This window comes from Oreochromis niloticus, linkage group LG12 (genome assembly GCF_001858045.2).
Source record: "Oreochromis niloticus isolate F11D_XX linkage group LG12, O_niloticus_UMD_NMBU, whole genome shotgun sequence".
Taxonomy (NCBI): Eukaryota; Metazoa; Chordata; class Actinopteri; order Cichliformes; family Cichlidae; genus Oreochromis; species Oreochromis niloticus.
Window position 1 is genome coordinate 19,310,547 of NC_031977.2, and position 24,643 is coordinate 19,335,189.

General features: G+C 40.6%; 3 protein-coding genes across 5 annotated transcripts; 2 read left to right on the top strand and 1 right to left on the bottom strand.

Moving 5' to 3' along the window:
* Positions 1-1,638: 1,638 nt before the first annotated feature.
* Positions 1,639-4,949, bottom strand: si:ch211-110p13.9 (uncharacterized). Of its 2 annotated transcripts, XM_003451697.5 has the most exons (5): positions 4,642-4,949; positions 3,320-3,449; positions 2,967-3,100; positions 2,855-2,893; positions 1,639-2,671 (listed from the first exon to the last, which is right to left on the bottom strand). In XM_003451697.5, the coding sequence occupies exons 1-5, from the start codon at positions 4,759-4,761 to the stop codon at positions 2,117-2,119; spliced, it is 978 nt and encodes a 325-aa protein (XP_003451745.1). In that variant the 5' UTR covers positions 4,762-4,949; the 3' UTR covers positions 1,639-2,116. The 2 variants fall into 2 exon arrangements, with proteins under 2 accessions (XP_003451745.1, XP_005473463.1); XM_005473406.4 differs by having other exon boundaries at positions 1,639-2,893.
* A 317-nt stretch (positions 4,950-5,266) lies between these two features.
* LOC112841851 (SUN domain-containing protein 2) lies at positions 5,267-8,412 on the top strand. Its single transcript, XM_025897103.1, has 5 exons — positions 5,267-5,297; positions 5,542-5,582; positions 5,776-5,949; positions 7,995-8,084; positions 8,299-8,412. The coding sequence occupies exons 1-5, from the start codon at positions 5,267-5,269 to the stop codon at positions 8,410-8,412; spliced, it is 450 nt and encodes a 149-aa protein (XP_025752888.1).
* Positions 8,413-10,971: 2,559 nt separating this feature from the next.
* On the top strand, positions 10,972-18,601 carry zcchc8 (zinc finger, CCHC domain containing 8). 2 transcript variants are annotated; one of them, XM_005473407.4, is made up of 14 exons: positions 10,972-11,206; positions 11,340-11,382; positions 11,478-11,552; positions 11,703-11,802; positions 12,683-12,760; positions 12,855-12,958; positions 13,083-13,148; positions 13,259-13,319; positions 13,413-13,549; positions 14,637-14,779; positions 14,903-15,018; positions 16,205-16,291; positions 16,717-16,840; positions 17,212-18,601. In XM_005473407.4, exons 1-14 carry the CDS (start codon positions 11,032-11,034, stop codon positions 18,273-18,275), a joined length of 2,373 nt encoding a protein of 790 aa, XP_005473464.1. In that variant the 5' UTR covers positions 10,972-11,031; the 3' UTR covers positions 18,276-18,601. The 2 variants fall into 2 exon arrangements, with proteins under 2 accessions (XP_005473464.1, XP_005473465.1); XM_005473408.4 differs by having other exon boundaries at positions 16,720-16,840.
* The last annotated feature ends 6,042 nt before the right edge of the window (positions 18,602-24,643 follow it).

A 24,643-nucleotide genomic window follows, 5' to 3' on the forward strand; every position in this document is an offset into this window, starting at 1 on the left:
TGTTTAAATATGTTGAATGATTCTAAGTAGAGAACGTATACAGCTTTTAATAATAATTTTTGATTTTTCAATGCGTCTTCTGTTTAAAGAGTGAATCAATGATCATTTTCTGTCTTTCTACCATTTTGCAGTGATGGTACGAAGAAGCCCATGCCTGCAGGAGTCAGGCTATTATGGGCAAGATGGAAGTCCAAATATTTCTTATAAAGAAACCTCATACAAGTATGTGTGTGGATGCTTTTGGGACTGCATGCTACATTCTGGATGAACATCCTCAGGTGTACCGACGGTGTAAATCTTCACCTGTAGAATAAGTCTTTAAACTTGTGTGTCATCTTTTAGGGTCTTCTGTTGGAGAAAATACAGGAGACGAGATCCCTTTATGAACCCTCACACACAGCAAAGTAAGGACCACTACTCAATTTTAACATCATTTAAAATGAGAGAAGAAGATTCTGTTATGAAACTGTAAACTGGCTCTCTCTTTACAGACAAAACAAGATTTTCAAATATAATCATCACTTTCTTGACGCTGCCCCTTCTGACTTTTGGTGAGTGACTCAGAACTTTTTGTCACACAATCCTTCCTAACACACAAGTAAAACCTGGACCATTTGTCCTCACATCCACCCCTAACCTCTCTACTTCGTATCTCCCAGGAATTGTGAGCTACACAATTTTCACAAACAGCAAACAAGAAGTGACGTCTCTGAGGCAACAGATGACAGAGGTTCATCCTCTGGCAGAGACCAAATTTCACCTCAGAATCTCAAGGTAAGGATCTTCATCTGTTTCATCATCATTTATACATGAATGTACACAAAGAAAACAAATAATTTGTCTGTGATTTGTGTGGATTCAGAAGCCATGATTCTAAGCGATGTCTCCTCGTAGACATAGTTGCCTACAGAGAACTCTGCAAAGTGGTGGTTGTGCAAATTTATGCAGTGGGTGGACCCCTCCAGGGCCAAGAGGAGAGTAATCCAAGTAAGAATGACATAGTTTGCACAGCAGGATTTAAAGTGATATAACATGGAGAAAAAGTTTACATTTATGAACGCTGGGCAGCATAATAATTAATTTTCTTTCCTCAGGAATATTTGCCTGTGCCTCCAGGGAACTGCTGGCCCCTGCAGGACAATTGTCCTGCACAGTAATGAGCAGGGAGGAGTACATGTGTTTCCAATGTTCTTCTGTATTTTTAAATGTGTTTAAATAAATAAATTTTGTGTTTTAAAAACATTTTAGAACACGTCACAGCATTTCCTTTTATGTGATATGGTTATGTCATAACGTGCTTCAAAAATAATGTTTACACCACCAAGGTGATTTCCGAAGAACCTTTAGCCATGAACCTGGCATATCTCAGGATAGTGTGCATTGTGTCAATAAATCAGAGGAAACTGGACAAGTGGGGGACCTAAAAAAACAAAAACTACCCCACAGCAGATAAACAGTACCTGAAAATCAGTGACAACAGGTCTGATGAAAAGATGAATCCATATTTTGGTTCAAGTCATCAGGATATACAGAGAAGTTCAGAAGAGAGGTACAACTGTATCTTCTGTTACTGTGTATAAGACATGGTGGAAGCTCTGTCATGGAGCTGCATTTCAGTCAGTGGTGCCGGGGATTTAATCAAAACTGATATAACTGTGAACCCAGAAAAGCACAGTCAGATTTTGATCCACCACTCAATACCACCTGGAAATGTCTGATGGTCAGCGGTTTTATTTTTTAGCATAACAGTGACCCCAAGCACACTGTCAATGCAGTAAAAACATACCTAGAAAGTAAAAACACAATGGAACAGTAATAAAGGTGGTCACAACCAGATATTGACTTTAAGCTTGTTTGGATTTCAACCACTGTTCTTTCCATATTATATACTGTATTTTGATCAATCTCCACCCATATCTCTTTTCCTAGCAAAATTAAGAAATGAGAATCTGGAGATCTTTGCAGGGTACTGTGTAACAAAAGTTTTTGCTAATACTGAACCTTACCCAACCTAAGAGGAGTCATATGTATAGTAATGTACACACACGCACAAAATAAACCTTTATTTGAATATAAAAAGTTGTTCCATTGAAAAACAGGTCTTATGTTGACACTTTTACCTGCATATAAGACTGGAGTACAACACATGAGCTACGCCAGTGATGAGGTTGTGGTTGGCAAACTCGAGGATGAGGAGCAGAATTGGGTACTCGCTGCGTCTCTTTTCAAGGCTGAAGTCCTCACTTAAGCCCATCCAGTGAAGCAGCAGCGTCCGCATTGCTTCAGGGAACAGCTCTGTGGCTAGTTCCTCAGCAGGTGGCAGGTCGCTGATACGCTCAATGTGCTGAAGTTTAAAGCCCTCCACCTTCTGGCTGATGCTGCTGTTGGCTGCATGAAACTGCTGGCCAAGCCAACGTCCTATACAAGTGAGCAGGCTGCTTGAATACACCGGGCCCCAGTCTTTGGCCTTTAGCAGAGCCAGCACAATCTCCGTCGCATCTTTTTCTTCAAGTCTCCCGTTTATGTAGCGATCGATGTTCTCCAAAAGCAGCAAGACCGTCTCCAGCTGCTCTGAGCAGCTTCGAGGCTCAGAGGAGAACTGTTCATCCAAGCGGTGCAATTTTTGTCTCACTGTTGATATCACTACTTCTCTTTGCTCAGATTGTAAGCTCTGCTTGGGAAGAGAACAATAATCATGATCTGCTGATGTGTCAGCAGTGTCCATGCTACTAACATCTACCACGTCCTTGTCAGCCTGGCAATAAGGAGGCTGTGATATTACACCCTTTGATTGTGAGTCACACTGGCTGAGGGACCCTGAAGGGTCCAGCTGCACGCTGAGGCTGTAACTCACTTGCAGAGGGCTGTCACTGATCTGTGCTTTCCAGACATCCTAGGGGACAGATGTGATTAAAACTTGCATGGTGACAGAAAAAATAAAGTTATCACGTATACATGACATTTACCTGGAAATTCTCCAGCACAGCAAGCTGCTCTTGCTTACTGTACAACTCAAAGGCTACTCGAAAAAGTCCCTGAATGCTGTAGAACCACAGGCTGTTATTTGCAGAGGGTACCTTCAAGCCGTGAAACCTGAAAGCTTGAACACAATCAGGGGGATCAGTGTGACAATGTGTCTGTCCTGGTGAGTGACTTTAACCTAAAAATAAGGTGCATATCAGTGCGATAGCATGAGCTTGTCTATGTTTATTTTCCCCTTAGTCATATTTATTTCATTCGATTGTCTACGCCCACCCCGTGGTTTTAGAGGCACAGGTGTAGTCAATGTTTAACTTCCACTGGTATGTCTGTATTTTACCTGAGGAAAAAGTTATTTTTGTTGCAAGGCCTTTCTTGGCAAACTTGGCGTGGTGTCTTGGATGGTTTTCTGTACGGACATCAGTCTTTGAGAGGAGATCGGCTCCCAAATACAGCGGAATCACTGAACCCTGAAACAGAGGGGATGAATATCAAGCTACCGCTGTATAAAGCCTGACAATAACATACACTCCCTGACCACTTTAATGGTATACATGCTCAACTGCTCATTAATGCGAGTCTCTAATAAGCCAATGACATGGCAGCACCCCAGTGCATTTATGCATGTAGACATTTCCAAGACAACCCGCTGAAGTTCAAAGCGAGCATCAGAATGGAGAAAAAACATGATTTAAGTGACTTTGAATGTGACAAGGTTGTTGGTTGACATGTTTTTACAGAGAATTTCTCTGGGTGAAAATGTCTTGATGCCAGAGGTCAGAGTAGTCTGGCCAGACTTTTGAGTTTTCAGCTGACAGGAAGGCAAGAACCACTCAAACAACTACTCATCCCACCTAAATTATGCAGAAAAGCATCTCCGAATGGACAACATGTTGAAGCTTTTAGCAGATGGACTACAGCAGCAGAAATCCACACTGGGTGTCACTCCTGTCAGCTAAGAAAGGGAAACTAACACTACATTTTGCTGGTTTGGGTGGAGCAAAGTTGAATTTCTTGGCACACTTTGGGACTCTTAGTGCCAACTGAGCATAATTTCAACAGGCTACTTGAGTATTGTTGCTCACCATGTCCAGCTTTTATGACCACAGTGTACGCATCTTCTGCTTCCAGAAGGATAACATAGCATGTCACAAAGCTCAAATAATCTCAAACTGGCAGCTTGGCAGTGAAAATGAGTTCACTGTACCCACATGGCCGCCACAGCCACCAGGTCTAAATCCAGGAGAGTACCATTAGGATGTCCTGGAACAGGAGATTCACATCATGGATGTTCAGCCGACAAATCTGCAGGAGCTGTGTGTGATCAAAATCTCAGAGGAAGGTACCCAGCTCCTTGTTGAATCTGTGCCACAAAGATTTAAGTTGGCTCTGGAGGCAACAGGAGGTCCAACCCAGTACTAGTAAGGTGTACTTAATACAATGTTCGGTGAGTGCAAAACTGCAGTATAGTATTAGTCAAGCTTCTTTTTTTTTTTTCTAAGCCGTTTTTTGTTTTTAGTTAGCTACAGTACTTATATGTTAAGCATTACTTATCACTATCCAATTAGAAAGTCTGGGACCGTCCTGGAAGTAAGGAGATGTGTTCATTGTGCTGGTGGTAATACATCACCCTCTTGGACTACCTGTGAACCACTAACTCACCTGTTTGGTGCTCTCTGTCAGTCTGAACGATGTCAGACCCACCAGGTAAATAAAACGAATCCTCCTCGCGCCCCCGTCCCACTGCGGTAACGTCAGAGGGATAACCGAGCAACCTGACATTACTGGAAGTCTCAATTAAGTGCTGTCCCATAGAAATGTTCCTACGGGGAGAGTGACTGCAAATTAAAGTAATAAAAAAAGATCAACCCAAATGACTGCACACGAAACAGAAACAAAAAACATATGCTTTAAACCCTCAGCGATGACTCGCAGGGTAAGGTTTGCTTTACACATGCGCGAACTTTTACGTACTTCCTGTCATCGCTACAGATTAGAAAGAGCCGTTTCCTGGCTGGTGTCGCTTTTAACTTTATCTAATTCTTCTTTAAAATACTTTCCTGCAAAACAAATTGGAAAATACACAGTACAACTGCATTAATGAGAAAAAATATATAAAAGAAAATGAATATGAATTTCCACAAGAAGTCTTTGTTTTTCTTTTGGCGAGAGTGTTTTAAAATATAAACCACTGTCTTTTTTTCTTCTTTTCTTTTTTTAAAAGCAGAATAAAAAGGTGAGAATTTTAAAAATTAAATTTTATGTTTGATAAATAATCAACAAATGAATGCCATACATTACTGGAGAAACTGGGACAGGTAAAAAAAATATCAATAACTCATGGGCTTTAGTTTTTGTTTTTTTATGTTGTTAAGTCTAACTCGAAATTATTATAAGACAAATCCTTACAGCCATGTAAGGATTTGTCTTTGATGTTTGTGGCATAATTACTAATAACAGAGTAGGTCATATTTATTCATTGTTTAATAGCTAATAATCAAATGCAGAGAGGTGTATAAACACATAGTTAGTGAGAAAGGTGACTGAAGAAGAAACACTCAGTGCATCATGGGAATCCCTTAGAAGCCAACACCCATGGCAGTGTAAGTAAGGGAGGATTCAGGGTCACCTGATCCAGTCCTAAGTATAAACTTTATCAAAGTTTTAAATCAATAGGAGAGTAATCCAAGTAAGAATGACATAGTTTGCACAGCGGGATTTAAAGTGATATAACATGGAGAAAAAGTTTACATTCATGAACTCTGGGCAGCATAAAAATTAATTTTCTTTCCTCAGGAATATTTGCCTGTGCCTCCAGGGAACTGCTGGCCCCTGGCAGGTCAGAGTGGGGTTGTAATCATCTCACTGTTCCACCCAGTCTCAATCACTGCTTTGACACTGGGACATCTCCCAAAACACCAGTCGCCTGATGGAACCAACAAAAGCGCCCCAAGAGTGTTTTCTGCCTATGTGAGTGACATAGTTTTGTTGTTTGTCTAAAGACTTCATGTTTTTAGGGCCCGAGCACAAAAGTGCGAAGGCCCTATTGTATCTGCTCTGTTTCTTCTTCTTATTATTATTATTATTATTATTATTATTATTATTATTATTATTTCGGCAAATGAATCGGCCTTTTGAGGGCCTAAACATGCTCGAAAACTCATGAAATTTTGCAGACGCGTCAGGTCTGGTGAAAATTTACGTATTTTAATGTCCGTAGACATGTCCAGGGAAAATTGGCTCAGTAGCGCCACCTAGAAAAATGAGAAACGCGAGCCCCCGAGATGGGTATGACCTACATGTATAAAACTCGGAACACATATCTAACGTTCGGAGACGCACAAAAAAGTCTATTATGGCCATGTCCTAAACCCAACAGGAAGTCCGCCATTTGGAAGTGAAGGTGACATTTTGGCTCTAATTTTGCCATTTCCATGCCTCGAACTTTTGTGAACTCCTCATTGGAATTTCATCGTACAAGCTTCATATTTGGTCAGTGTCAACTACACACCTGGGCCATGTTAAATTGCGGAGCTTTTGAGTTTTCGGGATACGGTGACGCCGTGGCGCCACGGCGAATTTCGATGACTCGCCATGAAAATCTTATTGCCTCTCGTTCTGTCATACATTGTCCGACCTTGACCAAAGTGGACACATATGATAAGGCTCCACCCCTGAACATATTTCAACTGCCATATTTGACATCAGGGACAGCGCCACCTAGTGGGAACAGGAAATGTCATGTTTTACACTTTGGGGTACAGTATTGTAATGGGTGACATCTGCAGCCTCAAATTTCTCCAGGAAAGCCTTAAGGAGTTGGTCTTGGGTTACAGAGAAAACTGTGAGTTTTCGCTGAAGGGTGTGACCCCAGCAGCATGGCGAACATTGAGGTCTCGCCATGAAGAAACAAATTAGTGTAACTCAATGAAATCCAATGTGATCAGTACCAGATTTTACAGGGATGATGTCAGACCCGCCCTGAACAGATTGATATGCCCATTGTCAGGAATACGTAGAGCGCCACCTAGTGGCACCAGGAAATGTCATGTCTTTCATTTTGTTGTACTGATTTTCACAGGTTCATCGTGGCCACCTCAAAAGCGGTGAATATCACCATCAGTCCCTCTTGATGCTTCAGTGAGAAAATTGTGACTATAAACTGAACGGCGCACCCTGGTGGCAACGCAGTTCACCATGAAAGATGAAGTGGCTTTTGAGGGGCTTGAAAAGTTTAAAAAGTCTTGAAATTTGGCGCACACCTCTAATGTGATGAGGGATTTCTTTTTATATGTTCCTTTTCCTTGAACAGCGCAAAATGGCTCCACAGCGCCCCCTACAAAATTTCAAAACAACAGCCCCTGCTCTGTGTTTTATGTATGAGTTTGAAACCTGGCAAGCTTATTGGAGATATCAAGATGTACAAAAAAGTCTCTTGGAGCAATATCCCAAATCCAACAGGAAGTCAGCCATTTTAAAATTAATGTGTAAATTTGGCGACATTTTCCCCTCTTTTCAGGCCTCATACTTTGACGAACTCCTCCAAGGGATTTCATTAGATTTACGCGATCTCCTGTGTGTGGAATCTAAAGACCTTTGTGATGTTAAATTGCGAAGCTTTTTACGTTCAGGGAAACGGGGTGGTCATGGCGGCACGTGGAGTTTCAATCACTCGCCAAAAAGCAGTAACCTGCTGTCGCTCAAAAACACAATGTCCAATCTCTCCCAAAGGTCGCAGGCGTGATGAGACTCGAGCTCGGAAATGTTTGTTATGCCATTTGTCAGTAATGGTTAGAGCGCCACCTAGTGGGACGACTATAATAATGGTTGAATGAGATGAAATTTTAGCTGGTGGTTAAATGCATGAATTCCATCAATGTGAAATCAGATCGGAAGCGCTGGTTTTAGGTGTTGGGCTTGGCTCGACGCGCCGGGGGTGCGAGGGCCCTCATATCGCTGCTTGCAGCTTTAATTTTGTATTATAATTCCCACCAAAACCTCTCTTCTTCTTCAAGGGAATGTTGACCATAGGGGTAGAAGGGACCTTTTTGGGAACTTTCTTATATGACAGCCAAGGAAGAGAATTTCAGACCTTCAACCTACCAGTGAGTACAACACAAACAACATATTAGAGCTCTTTCAGTCATGCTGTTTTTAATGGGCTCAATTTGTAACCAAATTAGAAAAAACTGATATGACAAAATTTATTGGGACGCACTGACAGCTGGTCTGGGAGGGGCTACTACTGCACAATGTTACATAGCATTTACTTTTCAACCTGGTTCTTTTCATTACCACCTCTCTCTCATTTGTCACCAGAATCCAAACAACAGCATCTTCAGATATGTGAAGCTTAGGATTGAGTGGAACTCTGGAGATCAAGACTTTCCCTGTCTGTATAATTTTAGGGTCCATGGCAAACTCTTTACCTAATAAATGTTTTGAATGACTGTGTTACCTGAGTAGTAAGTAAGTGACCAAATCTTGGGCTATGGGGGATCACAGCCACCCAGGTACAGGCAGGGGTCTGAGGAGACCTGCAGGAGGAGTGGGGACCATCTTATTTTGAGTGATGGTACAGGGTATATATATATTCCTTAACACTTTTTTTCAGATTAGATCACCAAAATTTCCTTTGTTATAAACTTATGAGCACTTCATTTAACTACTAAGTTAAATTTTGCTGTGTGTTCTCAATACAATACCTTAGACTGAGCTGAAGTAGGAACATACAGATAGTTGGGCAGACTTCCAGGATCCATTCACTAGACTGACTTTTACACAACGAGCCTATAATCCAGGTGTCTGTGGAAAACTTGTCAGACGTTCTGTTGCTCATTGAGGGTTCTAGAAAAAAATCAAGTTGACGTCAAGGTAGACAAAAACAAGAAAAATAAAATAAAATTCCCGAGGACATCATTAACAAGAGCTAGGAAAAAGGCTGGGACATTTGTGAGGATGAACAGCATCGCCAGGCACTTTAAATACCCGAGGTGGGTGTTCTGTTGAAGGCTGTTTTCCTTTTGGTGCCCTCACAACTCCTAACCAGATGGTAAGCATTTCCAGTTTGGAAAAGATGGATGTGCCCTGCAGGAGTTTAAAAGTTGGAAGAAGGAAGAGGTAGTGGAACTTGTTTTTAACTGTAATCTGGTTGAGGCTGCAGTAGTCAATACGGGGATGGCGTGCTTTGTCTCTTTTCTCAATAAAGATAAAAATAGCAGTTAAGAGTGAAAAAGATGGGTAAATGATACCTGCTCCTGTGTTAACCTCCCAAACATGAACAGAACTGTCTAAACACATTTAATTCCCAGTAATTCGTAGAGTTCTTTTAATGTATGAGACATGAACAATGTGCCCTGGTCAGTCATTATCTCTTTCGGGATGCCGACTCAGGAGATGACCTGAAACTGGGCCTGCACCACACTCTTTGCCAAAATGGTGCACAGCGGCAGTGCTTCGGGATATCACATTGCATAATCCACCAGATCACACATCCGCCACTAATATAAAGCGTTGAAATGGCCCTATGAGATCTATGCCAATCCACTCAAACGAGACCTCCATTAATGCACTATGTAGCGGCACTATGGGATGTCGCCATGCACAAACCTAACCTCCACCCGCTCTGCTTCCAGAAAAGCCCCAGGCCAAACCAGGGTTTGGTTGGACCAGGGTCTGCCGTGCTGCCAAGTGATCCTCAGCAAGTGTCACAGCCAGCTCGAGGTTGACTGGCCAATAACAGCAGACCCTTTCCGCTTTTCCTGTTGGGAGCCCCTCCATGAACTGCTGCAGTGTCAGCATGTTCAGGAGCCAAGCTTCCCCCTCCATTGGGCTGGGTTGCAGCCACTTGGCTGCCGCGTTGTGGAGCCTCCTGGTGTAGGCAAATGGCCGATCCCTCAGGTGAGAAGGATAAAAGACACTACATCCTTCAACCAAAGACACCCAGTGAGAGCTTTGAGCCCAGTCACACCATGACAGCAAGTGTGCGTCAAGACACCAAGACTTCAGGCAAGGTAATGTTCCCTCATTTCACCCCACATTCCTATTTCCTCGATAGTCCTTCAGGCACCATCAGGAGGGACAGAGAACATCTCCTTCTACTATCTGATCCCACACAGACACAGCTCAGCCACTCAACTCACTTATTCACAGATGTATTACTCATTCACAGATCGAGCAGGAACTCCTTGGCTGGACCTGTGAAAGAGTAATACATTTAATAGATTTTGTGTTAATTGAGTCAAGGTTTTATGAGACAAAACAGAGAGAGAAAAGAGGGAATAAATGACTGAATTTCAGTATATTTAAACTGAGAAAAGATCCAAATGTTATTTTGTTTTGTTTTTTCTCTCGATCACAGTGTTGTTGTCCAGCCAAAAACTTAATTTTGAAAACGGCAGTGAGTTTCCTCAGTCAAACTAGGTCTGCTAATCAGCATCTGCTGCAGTACTGAATCCATAGCACACAATACAACAACACAAGAACTGCTCTAAAATCAGTGCCAACATGTCCAACCAGGAAAGAGGTACATATGTTCCTACCTCTTAAACACAAATATCCGTAAAACACATGTAAATTCTGAGACACTGTCATGGTTTGGAGCTACATTTCAGCCAGTTCTATTGGGAGTCTTGTCAAAACTGACATCAGAAAGGTTTATATATAACAATGGGATAATCCTTTCCCAAAGGTCGAGCAACTGGTCTCCTCAGTTCAAAAAATGACTTTTTTGTCAATTTAAATGATACTTCTTAAACATTTGATATCAACAAATCAACAACATGAGTTTTCACATAGTTTTCACATAGACCCAAGTCTATGTGTTTCACTCATATATCTTCAGAGATATGTAGTAATAAAATGTATTTACATTTTTATTTAGTGTTACTTTACGCAGTGAATGCAAGTTAAAAACAAATAATATTAGTGGTTTTACGTCCATCAGTTACGTGAAGGTTCAGTAGTTTTATTGTGAAAGTATCAGGAACAATCACATTGTGCGCATGCGTACTATATGTCGCGTTTCCGCATAGGGATCGGGTAGCGCCAGGTATGGCTGAAGTTGATTTTGGGGACAGTGAGCTCTTTCAGCAGCTCGATGAGTCTGCTCCTCCGGTCACGACGCATATTCGGTTCACAGATGATGATGAAGAACAGGACGAGAGGAGCGAGCTCCGGAGCAGGCTGGAGGAGTGCGACGATTACATCCAGAGACTCACTGAGGAGAATATCCTTGTGGCAGTTTGTTAGCACTAGCTTAAATTTGCTAGCATAGGATGCAACCAAAACACAACCAAGAAATGACTTCTAACAGTCCTTTTTCTGCAGAATTTGTCACTTTTCTTTAACTCCAAGACCACATAAAATATTACGAAGGAAAATGAGCCTCCTGACACGACCAAGGTAACTAGTAGACATCCAGTAATGATCATTTCAAATGAAACGAAACTGTTCGCCAACCGTGATCCTGCGATGTTTTCCCTCCTCCAACACTACAGCGGCGTCACTGTTGAAGATGTTAACACCGACGGACCTCTTCTTCAGGTCCTTTATACAAACAACATCATATCAAAGTAAGTCAGAATTCTTTTTATTTTAAATAAGTTTGTATGCATGAACGTATTTTTTGGTGAAATTATTACATTTATGGTAATTTATTAACAACATGTTCAGTTTAGAGCCATTCACAACATATGAATGACAGTTTTTAATCACCCTGCTAGGAAGTGTCGCCAGGAAATTGAAGACTGCATCTGCAGTGTGATTTTGAGGCACCAGAAACCAGACGGTGAAAAGAAGTCCTCCTTTAACATCAAGCCTCAGGTGTGTACCCAGAATATTCAGAGCTGTGAAGAAGTTTCCCCCCCTTTTTGCTTAATTTTTTTTGTGTCTATTTGTTAGACGTGAAAATCACCAGACTCAACATGATAGAATATTAACACAATATGTCACTCAAAATATGACATTGTTCAGATTTTTAACATTACAATAGCACATATTGTAATTTATCACTTTTTGACATAAAAGATGCGGTAATATTGTCAAAATATGTGTCATAGGTGCGCGTACCAGGAAGCTGAGAGGTAGCACTGGTGACTGCCGGTATTTATACAGCTGCAAATTATTTTATGTTAAATTTTGTCAGTGTCTGTTTTATTTAACAAGATAAAGTAAATTTGTAAAAAAAAATTAATTATTTTTTTGCTGGTATGTTAACCCTGTCATTACAACCTTGCCATTAATGTTGCCATAAGACTAAGTTGGTATGCTGTCAGTCTGTCATTAAATGTGGTCAAGCTGGCAATAACATCCAGTCTGTTTCTGATAATACGGCAAATACCTGTAATAAATCATTGAAAATTAAATACATGTGTCTGTCTACAAAGACAGAAAGTCACGATTAATTTTACATTTGCAAGGGGTGAGGGCAGTTAGTTTTCTACACAGGTAAGTTTAGAAATTCTTTTTGACTTCATTATCAGAAACGTAACTATAAATATAGCATTTTGCATTTACTCAGGTTATCATTGTCTAATAAAGTCGTTCATGATCTGCAACATGTAAATGTGACAAATCTGCAAAAAAAAAAGAAGTCACGAAGGGAGAAAATCCTTTTTCACAGCACTGTATATTACTATTGTAAATATTTTCAATATCACAATGAATTTTCTGTTTAAAAATACATATTTCTCCCTCTATAAAGAATTCCGCTTTTGCTTTGGACGAAGATCCACAGACGATGTCTTCCAGTAGTGTGAGAACAACAACAGAAGCCTTTAAAGTGAGCACATGCTGTTATTTCCCACTCAAACACACTGAAAACGGGATGTGTAGGCTCACAAGTAGTAACTTATTGTATTATGTTTTTGTTTTAGGTTGTTGGGAGTGTCTTATATTTCACTACTTTCAGTGTTGATAAACTTGGACAGCCTCTGGTAAACGAAAACCCCCAGCTGACCGATGGATGGGATGTTCCAACGTATCTTTAACATGAATAAATTAAACATTTATTGCCTATGAAATGCTGTAGTCAGATTTATAAAGTTTTAAAAACTCACAGCTGTGTGGACAAATGCATTATAGCTTCCTGAATTGCTGCAAAGCTATCAGCAAGTCTTCAACCAAGTCATTGGAACTGATGGCCAGGAAATAGAAATGAAAGACAAAAGGTAAGACTACAAAAATTCCATAGCTTTTTCTGTTTATAACTCTTCTTTGTTTGTGTGCTGGGTGGAATTTATAATGTATAATGATTCTGTCTCTGCTCTGTTCGCTGTAGACCCAAGTCTATGTGTTTCAACTGTGGTTCAAGCAGTCACCAGCTGAGAGATTGTCCCAAGGTACCATTAATGATCTGTTAGTATGTCAGAAGTCCAGGATGAACACAAGGACAGAACATAATTTAATATAGGAATGTATTTTTACTCTCCTAGCCTAAAGACATGGCTGCAATTAATGAGAGAAGAAAGGAGTTCAATCAGAGCAACAACCAAGTCATGCAGAGTAACCAGAGATACCATGCTGATGAAGTGGAGGAGCGGTTTGCCAAATACAAGCCTGGAGTCATGAGGCAAGACTTTTTTTACTCTCCACACATCTTTATTTACTTACAATTTTAATTTAATTACATAATGTTGCAAAAGTGCATATTTTACAGGGTTATATTTATACGTACCTCATTTCATAAAATGAAAAAAAAAGTGTCATCCGGGGACTCAATTTAAAAATAAATAAAGGCTCCCCCAAAATTTGGGAAATCCTAAAAATGAAAAATGGTGAAGGCACAGTCTCCCTACAAACTGACAACTGTGGGAGAGAGAAACAAAATAAGATGTAAGAGGGGAAAGAATGACCCCTGTTACATTTTATTATGATTATGAATTCCCTTGGAAATGATCACTAAGTGAAATTTTTTTCCATCATATGGGTGAAAATTGCCCAACGTTATTGTCCTGAGGTTTATGTTTGCAACGGTACCTTTTTCAGTACTCATTTTGAAATAAGTCTGCACTTCTTAATTGAATTTTAAAAAATAATGTATTTACAACATTTTACAACCACAGCAGCTTCCAGCTTCCAGGGTCTCTGTCTGACAGTGTAATATTTGTTCTGTTTACATCTATTTTTCTACCAAATTAATTACATGAAGAAGAAGCTGTCAGTGTCTCACTCAGAGTTTCTGAATCATCATCCTTGGCTTCAGCTTCTTGCATGCTGGTGGTAGACATGCTACAGTTAGCTGCATGTCCTTTAATGCATTTGTGTTTCTGAAAGCGTAACCACACCCAAGACTGCTTTTGGCTCGCTGCCACTGCCGCCCTGTGAGCCTGTTGTTCTTGAGAGGGTGTAGCTTCAGCAACATTGGCAGTAAATTGACTTTTTCTTTTAAAGCGCTTTTCTATCTTAGCACTCAAAGCGCTTTACACAACTTGCTTTATTCACCCATTCACACAAGTACTTTTTTCTAAGCTTTTCCTCGGTAAGTGCTTTCTATCTCACATTCGTACTCCAATGGCTTCATCCGTTAGTTAGTTTATACCAAAGATATGTAGAATGTTGATCACATGGTTTTGGTCTCTAAGCCAGCTTAGACAACTGTTTTTTTTAATCTTTTAATTTTAATTTTTTTTAATTTACTGTGTTGTGCTGTTAAACAGTGAGGAGCTGCTGACAGCTCTGGGCATTGATGAGAACACCCTACCTCCTCTGATCTATCGCATGAGGCAGCTAGGTTACCCACCAGGTTGGCTCAAAGAGGCAGAGATGGAAAACTCTGGCTTATCACTGTATGACGGAAATGGTAAGTTTGAAAAAGAACTCAGCGGCTTCACAATTTTTCTTTGTTGAACAGAGCAAGTAGAAAAATAAAAGCTTCTGCAGTCTGCACAGATTATAGAGGATGTTGTTTTTTTCTCTCTTACAGCATCAAGTGATGGCACTGTAACTGACAACACTAATTCACAAAACCTCTCATATGATGTTTCCAAACTGGTGGATTTCCCAGGTTTCAATGTACCCGCACCACACAAAATGAAAGATGTAAGTGTTGCAGTCTGCTTTTTCAAATGTTTGACCTCCAGTACAGCCTGGTATCCGGTCAAAAGTAAATATATGATATGTGATGCACAGTTTCAAAACCATTAAAACACAACATTTAATTGACGAAAAATACAAAAACAACATTAAATGTTGATTTGATGTCATAAAAGTAAGAAAGGGGCAATGAAAGACTAGAAATATCTTGTTGAATAATTTCAATACATTTTTAGGTAAATTGCAACAGATCAGTACTTGTGAAGCTAAATCTACGTTCTCTAGTCTGGTTAAGTCAAACTCTGCTTTGTTTCCCCCTTTGTTGTGATTTGTTAGTGTAGCCAGACATGCTTTGCATTCTGGCACACAGCAGAGTACACAAACATTTTTGATTTCTTTGGGGTTTTCACAGTGTGAATATAAACCAAACCATGGGAAAAATAATAATAATAAATGTAAGGTTCTTTCTCAGTGTAAAATTGGAAGGAATTTGAGGCGTTCGTCATCTAAAAAAAGATGATTTTAAAAAATAATTTGGTGAATCTAGAAAAAAATCTCTGCACATAGATATATGATTGAGATCCTCAGGCCAACAGACGGTTCTGCAACATCCACAGTTTTATAGTGGAGATCACTGACTTACTTGAAATGTAAACAGGACACAGAAATAACACGACTGCCACCTGTCATGTCATCTGACAACTAAAAATTCTGATGAGGAGACGGACCATCTGACTAGTTATCAGAAAAAAACAGGGTCCATGTTCGTATAGGTATCAATTAGTGCACATGAAAGCCCTGTGAATTCTGAAACACACAGCTACTGTCTAGGTACTAAATTGGGTTCAAACATAACTAAAAAGACCCTGAACTGAAAGAATGGGAAAATATTTTATTTCCTCATGAATTTCTACAGTGTTTTTTTTTTGTTTGTTTGTTTGTTTTTTAATTTTTAAAGAAGAGCTCATGTCACACTGTGGTGGAAATGACCTTTTTGACAAATGTTGCTGGCATCAACTTCAAAATGAGTATATATTTTTAGTTTCCAAATTTGCTATGTTGTCTTTGTGTTATTTTCAATGAAATGTGGAGTTGAAATGGTTTACAACTCATTAAAGTATGCTGGGACCTTTTTTTTCTTTTTCTTTTAAAGTTAAATAACACTTTTTCTTTATTTCTGTTGTATCTTCAGGAGTTCATGCACTATGGTTCAATTCCAATGCAGACCAGCCACATGAAGCAAAACTATGCAGCCTACCTGTCCAGCTTCTTTCCCACGGTCTGTATCGCAACTCCCTACTTACTTCTTGCAACAGCAGCTTCTCAACTTCCACCAGATTTTATCAAAGTCACCTTCCGGCCATCACCTTGAGCGCTATTTAGCAGATTAGTGCTCATTCTTAGATATAAGATATAGATATAGATTAGATATTTAAGCCATTACTGCTCTCATCAAGGACAAAATCTACTCTGACTTGAGGTTACTTTGCTCTGTGCAACAGTTCATGGTGTTCACATGACCCATCCTTTAAAATCTCCTTTACACATTTTACAGCATGAATCAACACTGATCCAACTGCACAGACCTCCATTTAATCCACAGGATTTAAATATTTCTACTTAAAAAAAAAAAATGTTTTTATGGTGCTAAAAGGAAAAACAAAAGTCGTGCTTTTTGGTCTTATTGCATGTTGCTCTTGCCAGCAGCCTGGTGCCACCTCCAGCAAGAGAAGACATGAATTTGACTCATCTCCACAGCTGAGGAAGAGGAGTAAGTTTAGCCCGGACCGGACCCCAGACAGGAGCTCGGATATGGATATTGAATCAGGTAACCATACATCTGGGTGTCACAGCCTGTATTCATGTTCTCCTTGAATGGTTAGATTTCCAGAGTTGGGATCCCATCCATCCAACTTCACTTTGTGTTTTTAAGTTGGAATGTGAAAACTATGGATCTTCTAAAGATGATTAGTTCTCATTTTACTGTTGTTGAACCAACATGTTGATGAGGCTGCTGCTAGTATATCAATGCTCTACGTAAATTGTTACCAGGATTATTGCTAATGAATAACTTTTTTAACAAGAGTAGATCACGCTGAGTTCACAGAAACAATGTTTTTGTTTGGTATTTGTAGCTCAGTTGCACAATAATACACAGTCAGCACTCTGTGGATGACTTTATTTTATTTCTTCTCGTAGATCCAGGAACACCTCATCAAATTCAAAGCTCTGGTGATTTCCAATTCCAGCCACCACTGCCTCCTGGCTCTCCTTGCTTTAGTTCTCCTCCTCCTTTACCACAGGGGACTCCTCCTTCTACACCCACCCCCCCACCTCTCCCTAAAGGTACTCCTCCACCTACTCCCACCAACGGCTCTCCAGCTGTGCGAGGGCGTGACTGGGTGGTGGTTGATGAGACTGGGGAGGGAACAGAGGATGACCTTACACTGGAGGAACTGGAGGAGCAGCAGAGACTGATCTGGGCAGCTCTAGAAAATGCTGACATGGCCTCTAACAGTGACTGTGAGACACCTGCCGCACAAACTCCTGTACCAAGTTCACCAAGTGTATCTACATCTGCACATGCGGACACAGAAAATGAAGACATGGATGAAGGAATGGACTCAATAAAACCTGAAGAACCTTCCCTAAGCAAAGAAAATCAACCGGAGGTTCAAGAGGCTTTGTCATTAAGCCCGGGACCAGTAAAAGTTAAGGACGATAGTCCTCAGAGTCCCGAACCAGCCGAAGTCCAGGAAAGCACCCCTCAGAGTCCCGAGCTAGTTAAAACTCAGGACAGCACCCCTCAGAGTCCCGAGCCAGTTACAACTCAGGACAGCACCCCTCAGAGTCCCGAGCCAGTTACAACTCAGGACAGCACCCCTCAGAGTCCCGAGCCAGTTACAACTCAGGACAGTACCCCTCAGAGTCCCGAGCCAGTTAAAACTCAGGACAGCACCCTTCAGAGTCCCGAATCAATGTTAGTCGAGGACAGCACATTTCAGAGTCCCGAGCCAGTGAAAGCCGAAGTTGACAACCCACAGAGCCCTGAGTCAGATTTGCCTCATCCGGTGAGTGGAGACTGTACGACTCCAGGGCATCTCGAGAAGGTAACTGCTGTTCCGCATCGGAGCAAGTTTGCAGCTGGCATCGTTCCGTTTGAAGATACACCAGAGTTCACTGAAGTTGCTGAAGCCACAGGAACATACCTTAGGATCAGAGACTTGCTTAAAAATTCCCCACGAAGTCTGGCGAAGAAGTAGTGATAGTTTATTGCCTTGATTCAAAACACAGTATATTTTAATGGAAAGTCTTCATTTCATCTCCATTCAGCATGTTTTTTTTCTATTCTGTGTAAATGCAGTTGATATGTAAAATTCAGTTAGGGAAAGCCTTTTAAGGATGCTTCAACAACTGATTTTGACCAGCTAGTCTGAGATTTTTTTCAGCAGAAGTGAACTGTTTACTTCACTGTAAAATGTGTACAATGGCAATTTCTTGACCTGCATTATTTTTCATCTTGTGGTGTTTTTGTGTTATTTGTTCCACTTGGAGTTCCAATGGAGTAAACAATATTGTTTCTGCTCAAGTTGCTACGTCTGATTGCAGATTTCACCGCATGGCCAAATCAAATATGCTAATTAGCCCTTTTATTGACCAAGATTTTTGGACATACTTGGTCATTTTTGCTGTAAAATTGAAGAAAAAAAGTTATTCTCATCTTTAAGGAATCATTTGAATGTTCTCTTAAGCCCCAAATGGTTGAGGAGTACGGTAATGTGAAGCACACATGGTAACAAATAGGAGCGAGCTGATTTTCTTTTTCTGTCCATATTCAGAAAACAGTACCTTGTAAATGCCATATGCTACCATGTTACACCTAATATCCCTGTAAAGCTTGCCGTCTCTTCTTTCCCAAACTATTTGAATTTAGTCTCTAGCAAAAACAGTAATGCGGTTTCAGGAATTTAAATAGTGCTTGTAATATATCCCTGCTGGCAGCCCCATGATAAATAATGTGTATATTCTTCGATGTCTGTGAAGGTTCTCAGTCATCCTGGTCTTCAGTTCTGAAGAAGCCTTTTGGATGAGAAGTGAAATGTCTTCAAGCAGCTTAAAGAAGTCCTGATGCTTTTCTTTCCAAGCTCCATAGACTGTATTCTTCAATGTTAGCTATTTTAGCAGCGCACAGTGAAGATTCCTCTGGCACTCTAAATGTCTCACTTAATCATGTCTTTGAACCACTTTGAAAGTGAAATTTCAGCAAGTTGAAATTCAGTTAAAGTAAAATTTACTTTACCGCAAAATATGTGGCGATGCATCAGGAGTATAACAGACTGTAAACACAGTAACCAACAGGTTAGCCGAGATCCAACTCCCCCTGACACCTTGAACAGTTTCTTTGCACGCTTAGTCTCTCTGCTGCTGGATGAGTCAATCTCCCCCAGCTGGAGGAGCGGCATTATCCTCTCATCCTGAACACCAGCAAGGTTAAGGAGTTCGTTATGGACTCCAGGATATCCAGGAAGACAGAACACACTCCTCTCCTTGTATACGGGTAGGTAGTAGAGCATGTGGACAATGTCAAGTTCCTGGGTCTTCACTTAAAGTGACCTGATCTGGTCGCTGAATACATCACACCTGGTGAATAAAGCCCAACTAAGGGTCGTCTTCCTCTTGAAGCTAAAATGGGCCGGACTCTCTTCTTGGCTGCTTGTGAACATCTACAGAGCCACAATCGAAGGCATCTGCTGTATTAGCATGACAGTGTGGTACAACAGCTACCCAGCACAAGATGAAAAAAACTTGACCCGGGTGGTAATAACAGCGCAGGCGATTGTGGGAAGTCTGGAAGAAGGTCAAAGGTATTACTGCAGACCCCAACAACCCCAGCAATGGACTGTTTATATTGTTTCCTTCTGGAAAGCAGTAAACAAACATTAAAAACACCCACCAGCAGACTGAGAGACAGCTTCTTCCCCAGAGCTGTGAAATCCATCTAAGTTGCATCTGTGACTTTCAGCACACCTGCCCATAGGGGTGGTGTGCATTTAATTGTTTTATAGTGTTGGTTTTGTCTGTATGCTTCTAATGAAATTTTATTAGGTGTGAACACATAAGGACAAAGGAATGTAAGTGTTGCACATAACTACATTTACACTGTTTGCCTTCATGGCACAGATTCAACAAGGAGCTGGAAACATTCCTCAGAAATTTTGATCCATGTTGACATCATAGCGTCACACAGTTACTGCAGATTTGTTGCACATCCATGTTGTGAATCTGCCGTTCCATCACATTCCAAAGGTACTGTATTAGATTGAGATCTGGTGATAGTGGAGGTCATTTGAGTATAGTAAACTCAGCTTTATGTTCAAGAAAACAGTTTAAGATGATCTGAGCTTTTTCACACAGTCTGTCAACCTGCTGGAAGCAGCCATCAAAAACTGGGGAAAATTTAATTACAAAGGGTTGGATATTGTCAGCAACAATACTCAGGTAGTCTTTGGATTTTAAATTAGTATTAATATCTACGACATCATTACACCACAAGCAGGCTGAATCACTGATGTCTGTAAGATGACTTATACAGGGAGTGCAGAATTATTAGGCAAATGAGTATTTTGTCCACATCATCCTCTTCATGCATGTTGTCTTACTCCAAGCTGTATAGGCTTGAAAGCCTACTACCAATTAAGCATATTAGGTGATGTGCATCTCTGTAATGAGAAGGGGTGTGGTCTAATGACATCAACACCCTATATCAGGTGTGCATAATTATTAGGCAACTTCCTTTCCTTTGGCAAAATGGGTCAAAAGAAGGACTTGACAGGCTCAGAAAAGTCAAAAATAGTGAGATATCTTGCAGAGGGATGCAGCAGTCTTAAAATTGCAAAGCTTCTGAAGCGTGATCATCGAACAATCAAGCGTTTCATTCAAAATAGTCAACAGGGTCGCAAGAAGCGTGTGGAAAAACCAAGGCGCAAAATAACTGCCCATGAACTGAGAAAAGTCAAGCGTGCAGCTGCCAAGATGCCACTTGCCACCAGTTTGGCCATATTTCAGAGCTGCAACATCACTGGAGTGCCCAAAAGCACAAGGTGTGCAATACTCAGAGACATGGCCAAGGTAAGAAAGGCTGAAAGATGACCACCACTGAACAAGACACACAAGCTGAAACGTCAAGACTGGGCCAAGAAATATCTCAAGACTGATTTTTCTAAGGTTTTATGGACTGATGAAATGAGAGTGAGTCTTGATGGGCCAGATGGATGGGCCCGTGGCTGGATTGGTAAAGGGCAGAGAGCTCCAGTCCGACTCGGACGCCAGCAAGGTGGAGGTGGAGTACTGGTTTGGGCTGGTATCATCAAAGATGAGCTTGTGGGGCCTTTTCGGGTTGAGGATGGAGTCAAGCTCAACTCCCAGTCCTACTGCCAGTTTCTGGAAGACACCTTCTTCAAGCAGTGGTACAGGAAGAAGTCTGCATCCTTCAAGAAAAACATGATTTTCATGCAGGACAATGCTCCATCACACGTGTCCAAGTACTCCACAGCGTGGCTGGCAAGAAAGGGTATAAAAGAAGAAAAACTAATGACATGGCCTCCTTGTTCACCTGATCTGAACCCCATTGAGAACCTGTGGTCCATCATCAAATGTGAGATTTACAAGGAGGGAAAACAGTACACCTCTCTGAACAGTGTCTGTTCAGAGACACTGTTCAGTGTCTCTGAACAGCTTATCAAAGTGATAAGCTGCTGCAGCAGCAACCACATTGCGTGCAACATTGCGTGCATGCACGCAATGTTGATGGTGAACAGATCAAAACACTGACAGAATCCATGGATGGCAGGCTTTTGAGTGTCCTTGCAAAGAAAGGTGGCTATATTGGTCGTTGATTTGTTTTTGTTTTGTTTTTGAATGTCAGAAATGTATATTTGTGAATGTGGAGGTGTTATATTGGTTTCACTGGTAAAAATAAATAATTGAAATGGGTATATATTTGTTTTTTGTTAAGTTGCCTAATAATTATGCACAGTAATAGTCACCTGCACACACAGATATCCCCCTAAAATAGCTAAAACTAAAAACAAACTAAAAACTACTTCCAAAAACATTCAGCTTTGATATTAATGAGTTTTTTGGGTTCATTGAGAACATGGTTGTTGTTCAATAATAAAATTATTCCTCAAAAATACAACTTGCCTAATAATTCTGCACTCCCCGTATAGTGTAGCCTATAGCACAAGATAAAAGTCCATTCGGGAAAGAAGGATTATCACTTGGAAAACGTATTTTAATTTCACTGAGACTTAAGCAGTTAGGAAAATGTTTAAACTACAATTCTAAATAGTCACAAATCAAAAGTTAAATCATGTTGAAACACGACTGACATTGGAATATTAACAAAACTCAAAAACATAAGAACCCTGGGTCACCAGACACAGGACCATGACCGTTTGTCTACTAGGAAGCTGAAGGGTAGCTCTGTATTTTTGAAAAATTACAACACTTAGTTGATGCTTAAAGCTGGTTTGTTTAATTAATTTGTATCCAATTTACCAGTGTAAACATGGTGTTTGAGGTCTGATTGAAGGATTGATGTGTTGGTAAGGCATCCGCTGCTCTGCTTTGAATATTGGTATGAACTTGAAACAGTGATTACTTAATGGATTTTCACCAAAATTGTGCCCACGTTCAAGACCATATTTGCTGGTTGTTGTTGTTATTGTTGTTGTTTTTAAGGATTATTATTTAATTTTCACAAGAATTGCTAGTTCCCCTAGAGCATGAGTCTATAACTCCAGTCCTCAGGAGCTACTGTAATGCACAGTAGCTCCTGAGGACTAGAGTTTGAGACCCCTGCCCTACAGTATTTGGCCACTCCAACAATCAGAGGATTCCCTGTGAGCAAGCATTTAGTGACAGTGGGGAGAAAAAACTCCCTTGCAATAGGAAGAAATCTCCGGCAGAACCAGGCTCATGAAGGGACAGCCATCTGCTGCGAATGGTTGGGGTGGAGGGAGTGGAAATTTAAAAAAAAGAAAAGGCAAAGTGATAAATATTGGAGCAACTTAATTAATTTTTTGTTAAAATCTTAAGCTGTTGTTATCAGATTTAAAGGAGTATTGGGTTTGCATTGTAGATGAGTGTTTGCAGTGGATTTCTGCTGTTGATTGCCCTTTCCAACCCCTGCTTGTGGTTTTGTCACTTTTGTCTGGGGTCAAAGAAGCAATGCTGGAGACTTTTGTCCCCCCCCCCTCTCATTTTAATGAAGGGGGAACTCTCAGGCCAGGTTCAAAAAAGGGATGCTTGAGAACCTCCAAGGGTTTGATGCGCTGGTTTGCATCCAAGGCCAACATCCGTTTAATCAGGCTGACCAATAAATCTGTGCCATTTTCAGCTCCTGTTCTAACTGTGATTACTTGTTTGAGGTCAAGTCTTATATGTCGAGTGTCCTTGGATTGGTATCCTGTCTCATACTGAAATTGTTCTTCTGTCTTAAATGTCCAGCGCTGTTCGCTGTGGTTGTTTTTTCTGAAATAATATTCTGTGGCCATCATAATCCATTTTCCCAGGGTAGAGGGGCACCCCTATAGCAAGTTCCACAGCTACCAGCCTCAGAGTCCACATGTCAATAGCTTCATTATATGGAATATGAAGCATAACTTCAGACCAAATTGTCTGCACACAGGTACCAGGAATCACTGCAGACACAGGATGTGCTAGGCCAAAGTCAATAACTTTGACTTTGACGGGAGACTCATGGCGGTTCACAACCATTATGTTTCCAGGTTTGAGGTCAGCATGCACTATTCCCAAAGAACTGAGGTGGTACAGAGCATTTGATAATTGATGTAAAATTGGCCTCAATTCTCTTGTGAGGAGACCCTAGTGATTCCGATCCTTTATGTAGTCCCACACGTTTTGATCCAGCAGTTCAAAATTTAAGCAGATGCGCTCTTCGTGGAGGAAAAAGTCCTTCCACTTAACAATGTTGCAGGTATCAGCATCCTCCAGGATGTTTCTCCAGGATGAACATTTCCAATTTTGCCTGTTGCAAAATTTCAGGTTTGCTCTTGTTGATTTTAATAGCCACGGTTTTGTTGTTTTTGGTATTTCGACACTTGGCTTCGACACCAAAGGTAGCTTCTCCAATGAAAGCTTCTATCTTGTAGTGCTTTCCCAAAATGCTCCCTTCAGATATTTCGCTTGACATGGTGAAATGTGTTTGTTTGGTCTTAAATTGGTGAGAAACGTTTCAAAATGCTTTTGGTTGCTGTTTTAAAACTCTCTCAAAACTTTTCCTGTTTTTTTGGTTGCTGTCAGGTCAAGGTCCTTTTAGGCACTAAACTATATGACATTTGGGTCCTATTTATGGACTCCCCTTCTTCTGACATGAATCAGTGAAGTGTAATTTTATTTCCTCTCCAGTTTACTGTTATCTATGGAAACTTGGAACAAAGAAGAAAAACTTTTTGGGGATTCCTAAGTCAAAATTTCAATTAATTATTTTAGAGTTTCCACTTAAAAACTAAAATTTTTAAGTTATTTGATTATTTTTTTTATTTAATTTTTTAAGTACGTCACTTTTTTTTTTTTGTTTTTTTACACATGGATGGCAAAAAAAAGA

What these genes read in the sequence shown, in the direction of transcription:
- si:ch211-110p13.9 (XM_005473406.4), bottom strand. Translation starts at nt 4,761, where the DNA reads ATGTCAGGTTGCTCGGTTATCCCTCTGACGTTACCGCAGTGGGACGGG. An exon ending in AAAAATAACTTTTTCCTCAG is followed by an intron (nt 3,101 to 3,319) that starts GTAAAATACAGA and finishes ATTGTGTTCAAG; the next exon opens with CTTTCAGGTTTCACGGCTTG. An exon ending in CTGTGCTGGAGAATTTCCAG is followed by an intron (nt 2,894 to 2,966) that starts GTAAATGTCATG and finishes TCTGTCCCCTAG; the next exon opens with GATGTCTGGAAAGCACAGAT.
- LOC112841851 (XM_025897103.1), top strand. Translation starts at nt 5,267, where the DNA reads ATGCCATACATTACTGGAGAAACTGGGACAG. An exon ending in TACTGGAGAAACTGGGACAG is followed by an intron (nt 5,298 to 5,541) that starts GTAAAAAAAATA and finishes AGAAACACTCAG; the next exon opens with TGCATCATGGGAATCCCTTA. An exon ending in CAAGAGTGTTTTCTGCCTAT is followed by an intron (nt 5,950 to 7,994) that starts GTGAGTGACATA and finishes TTCTTCTTCAAG; the next exon opens with GGAATGTTGACCATAGGGGT.
- zcchc8 (XM_005473407.4), top strand. Translation starts at nt 11,032, where the DNA reads ATGGCTGAAGTTGATTTTGGGGACAGTGAGCTCTTTCAGCAGCTCGAT. An exon ending in CCTTTAACATCAAGCCTCAG is followed by an intron (nt 11,803 to 12,682) that starts GTGTGTACCCAG and finishes CCCTCTATAAAG; the next exon opens with AATTCCGCTTTTGCTTTGGA. An exon ending in ATAGAAATGAAAGACAAAAG is followed by an intron (nt 13,149 to 13,258) that starts GTAAGACTACAA and finishes TGTTCGCTGTAG; the next exon opens with ACCCAAGTCTATGTGTTTCA.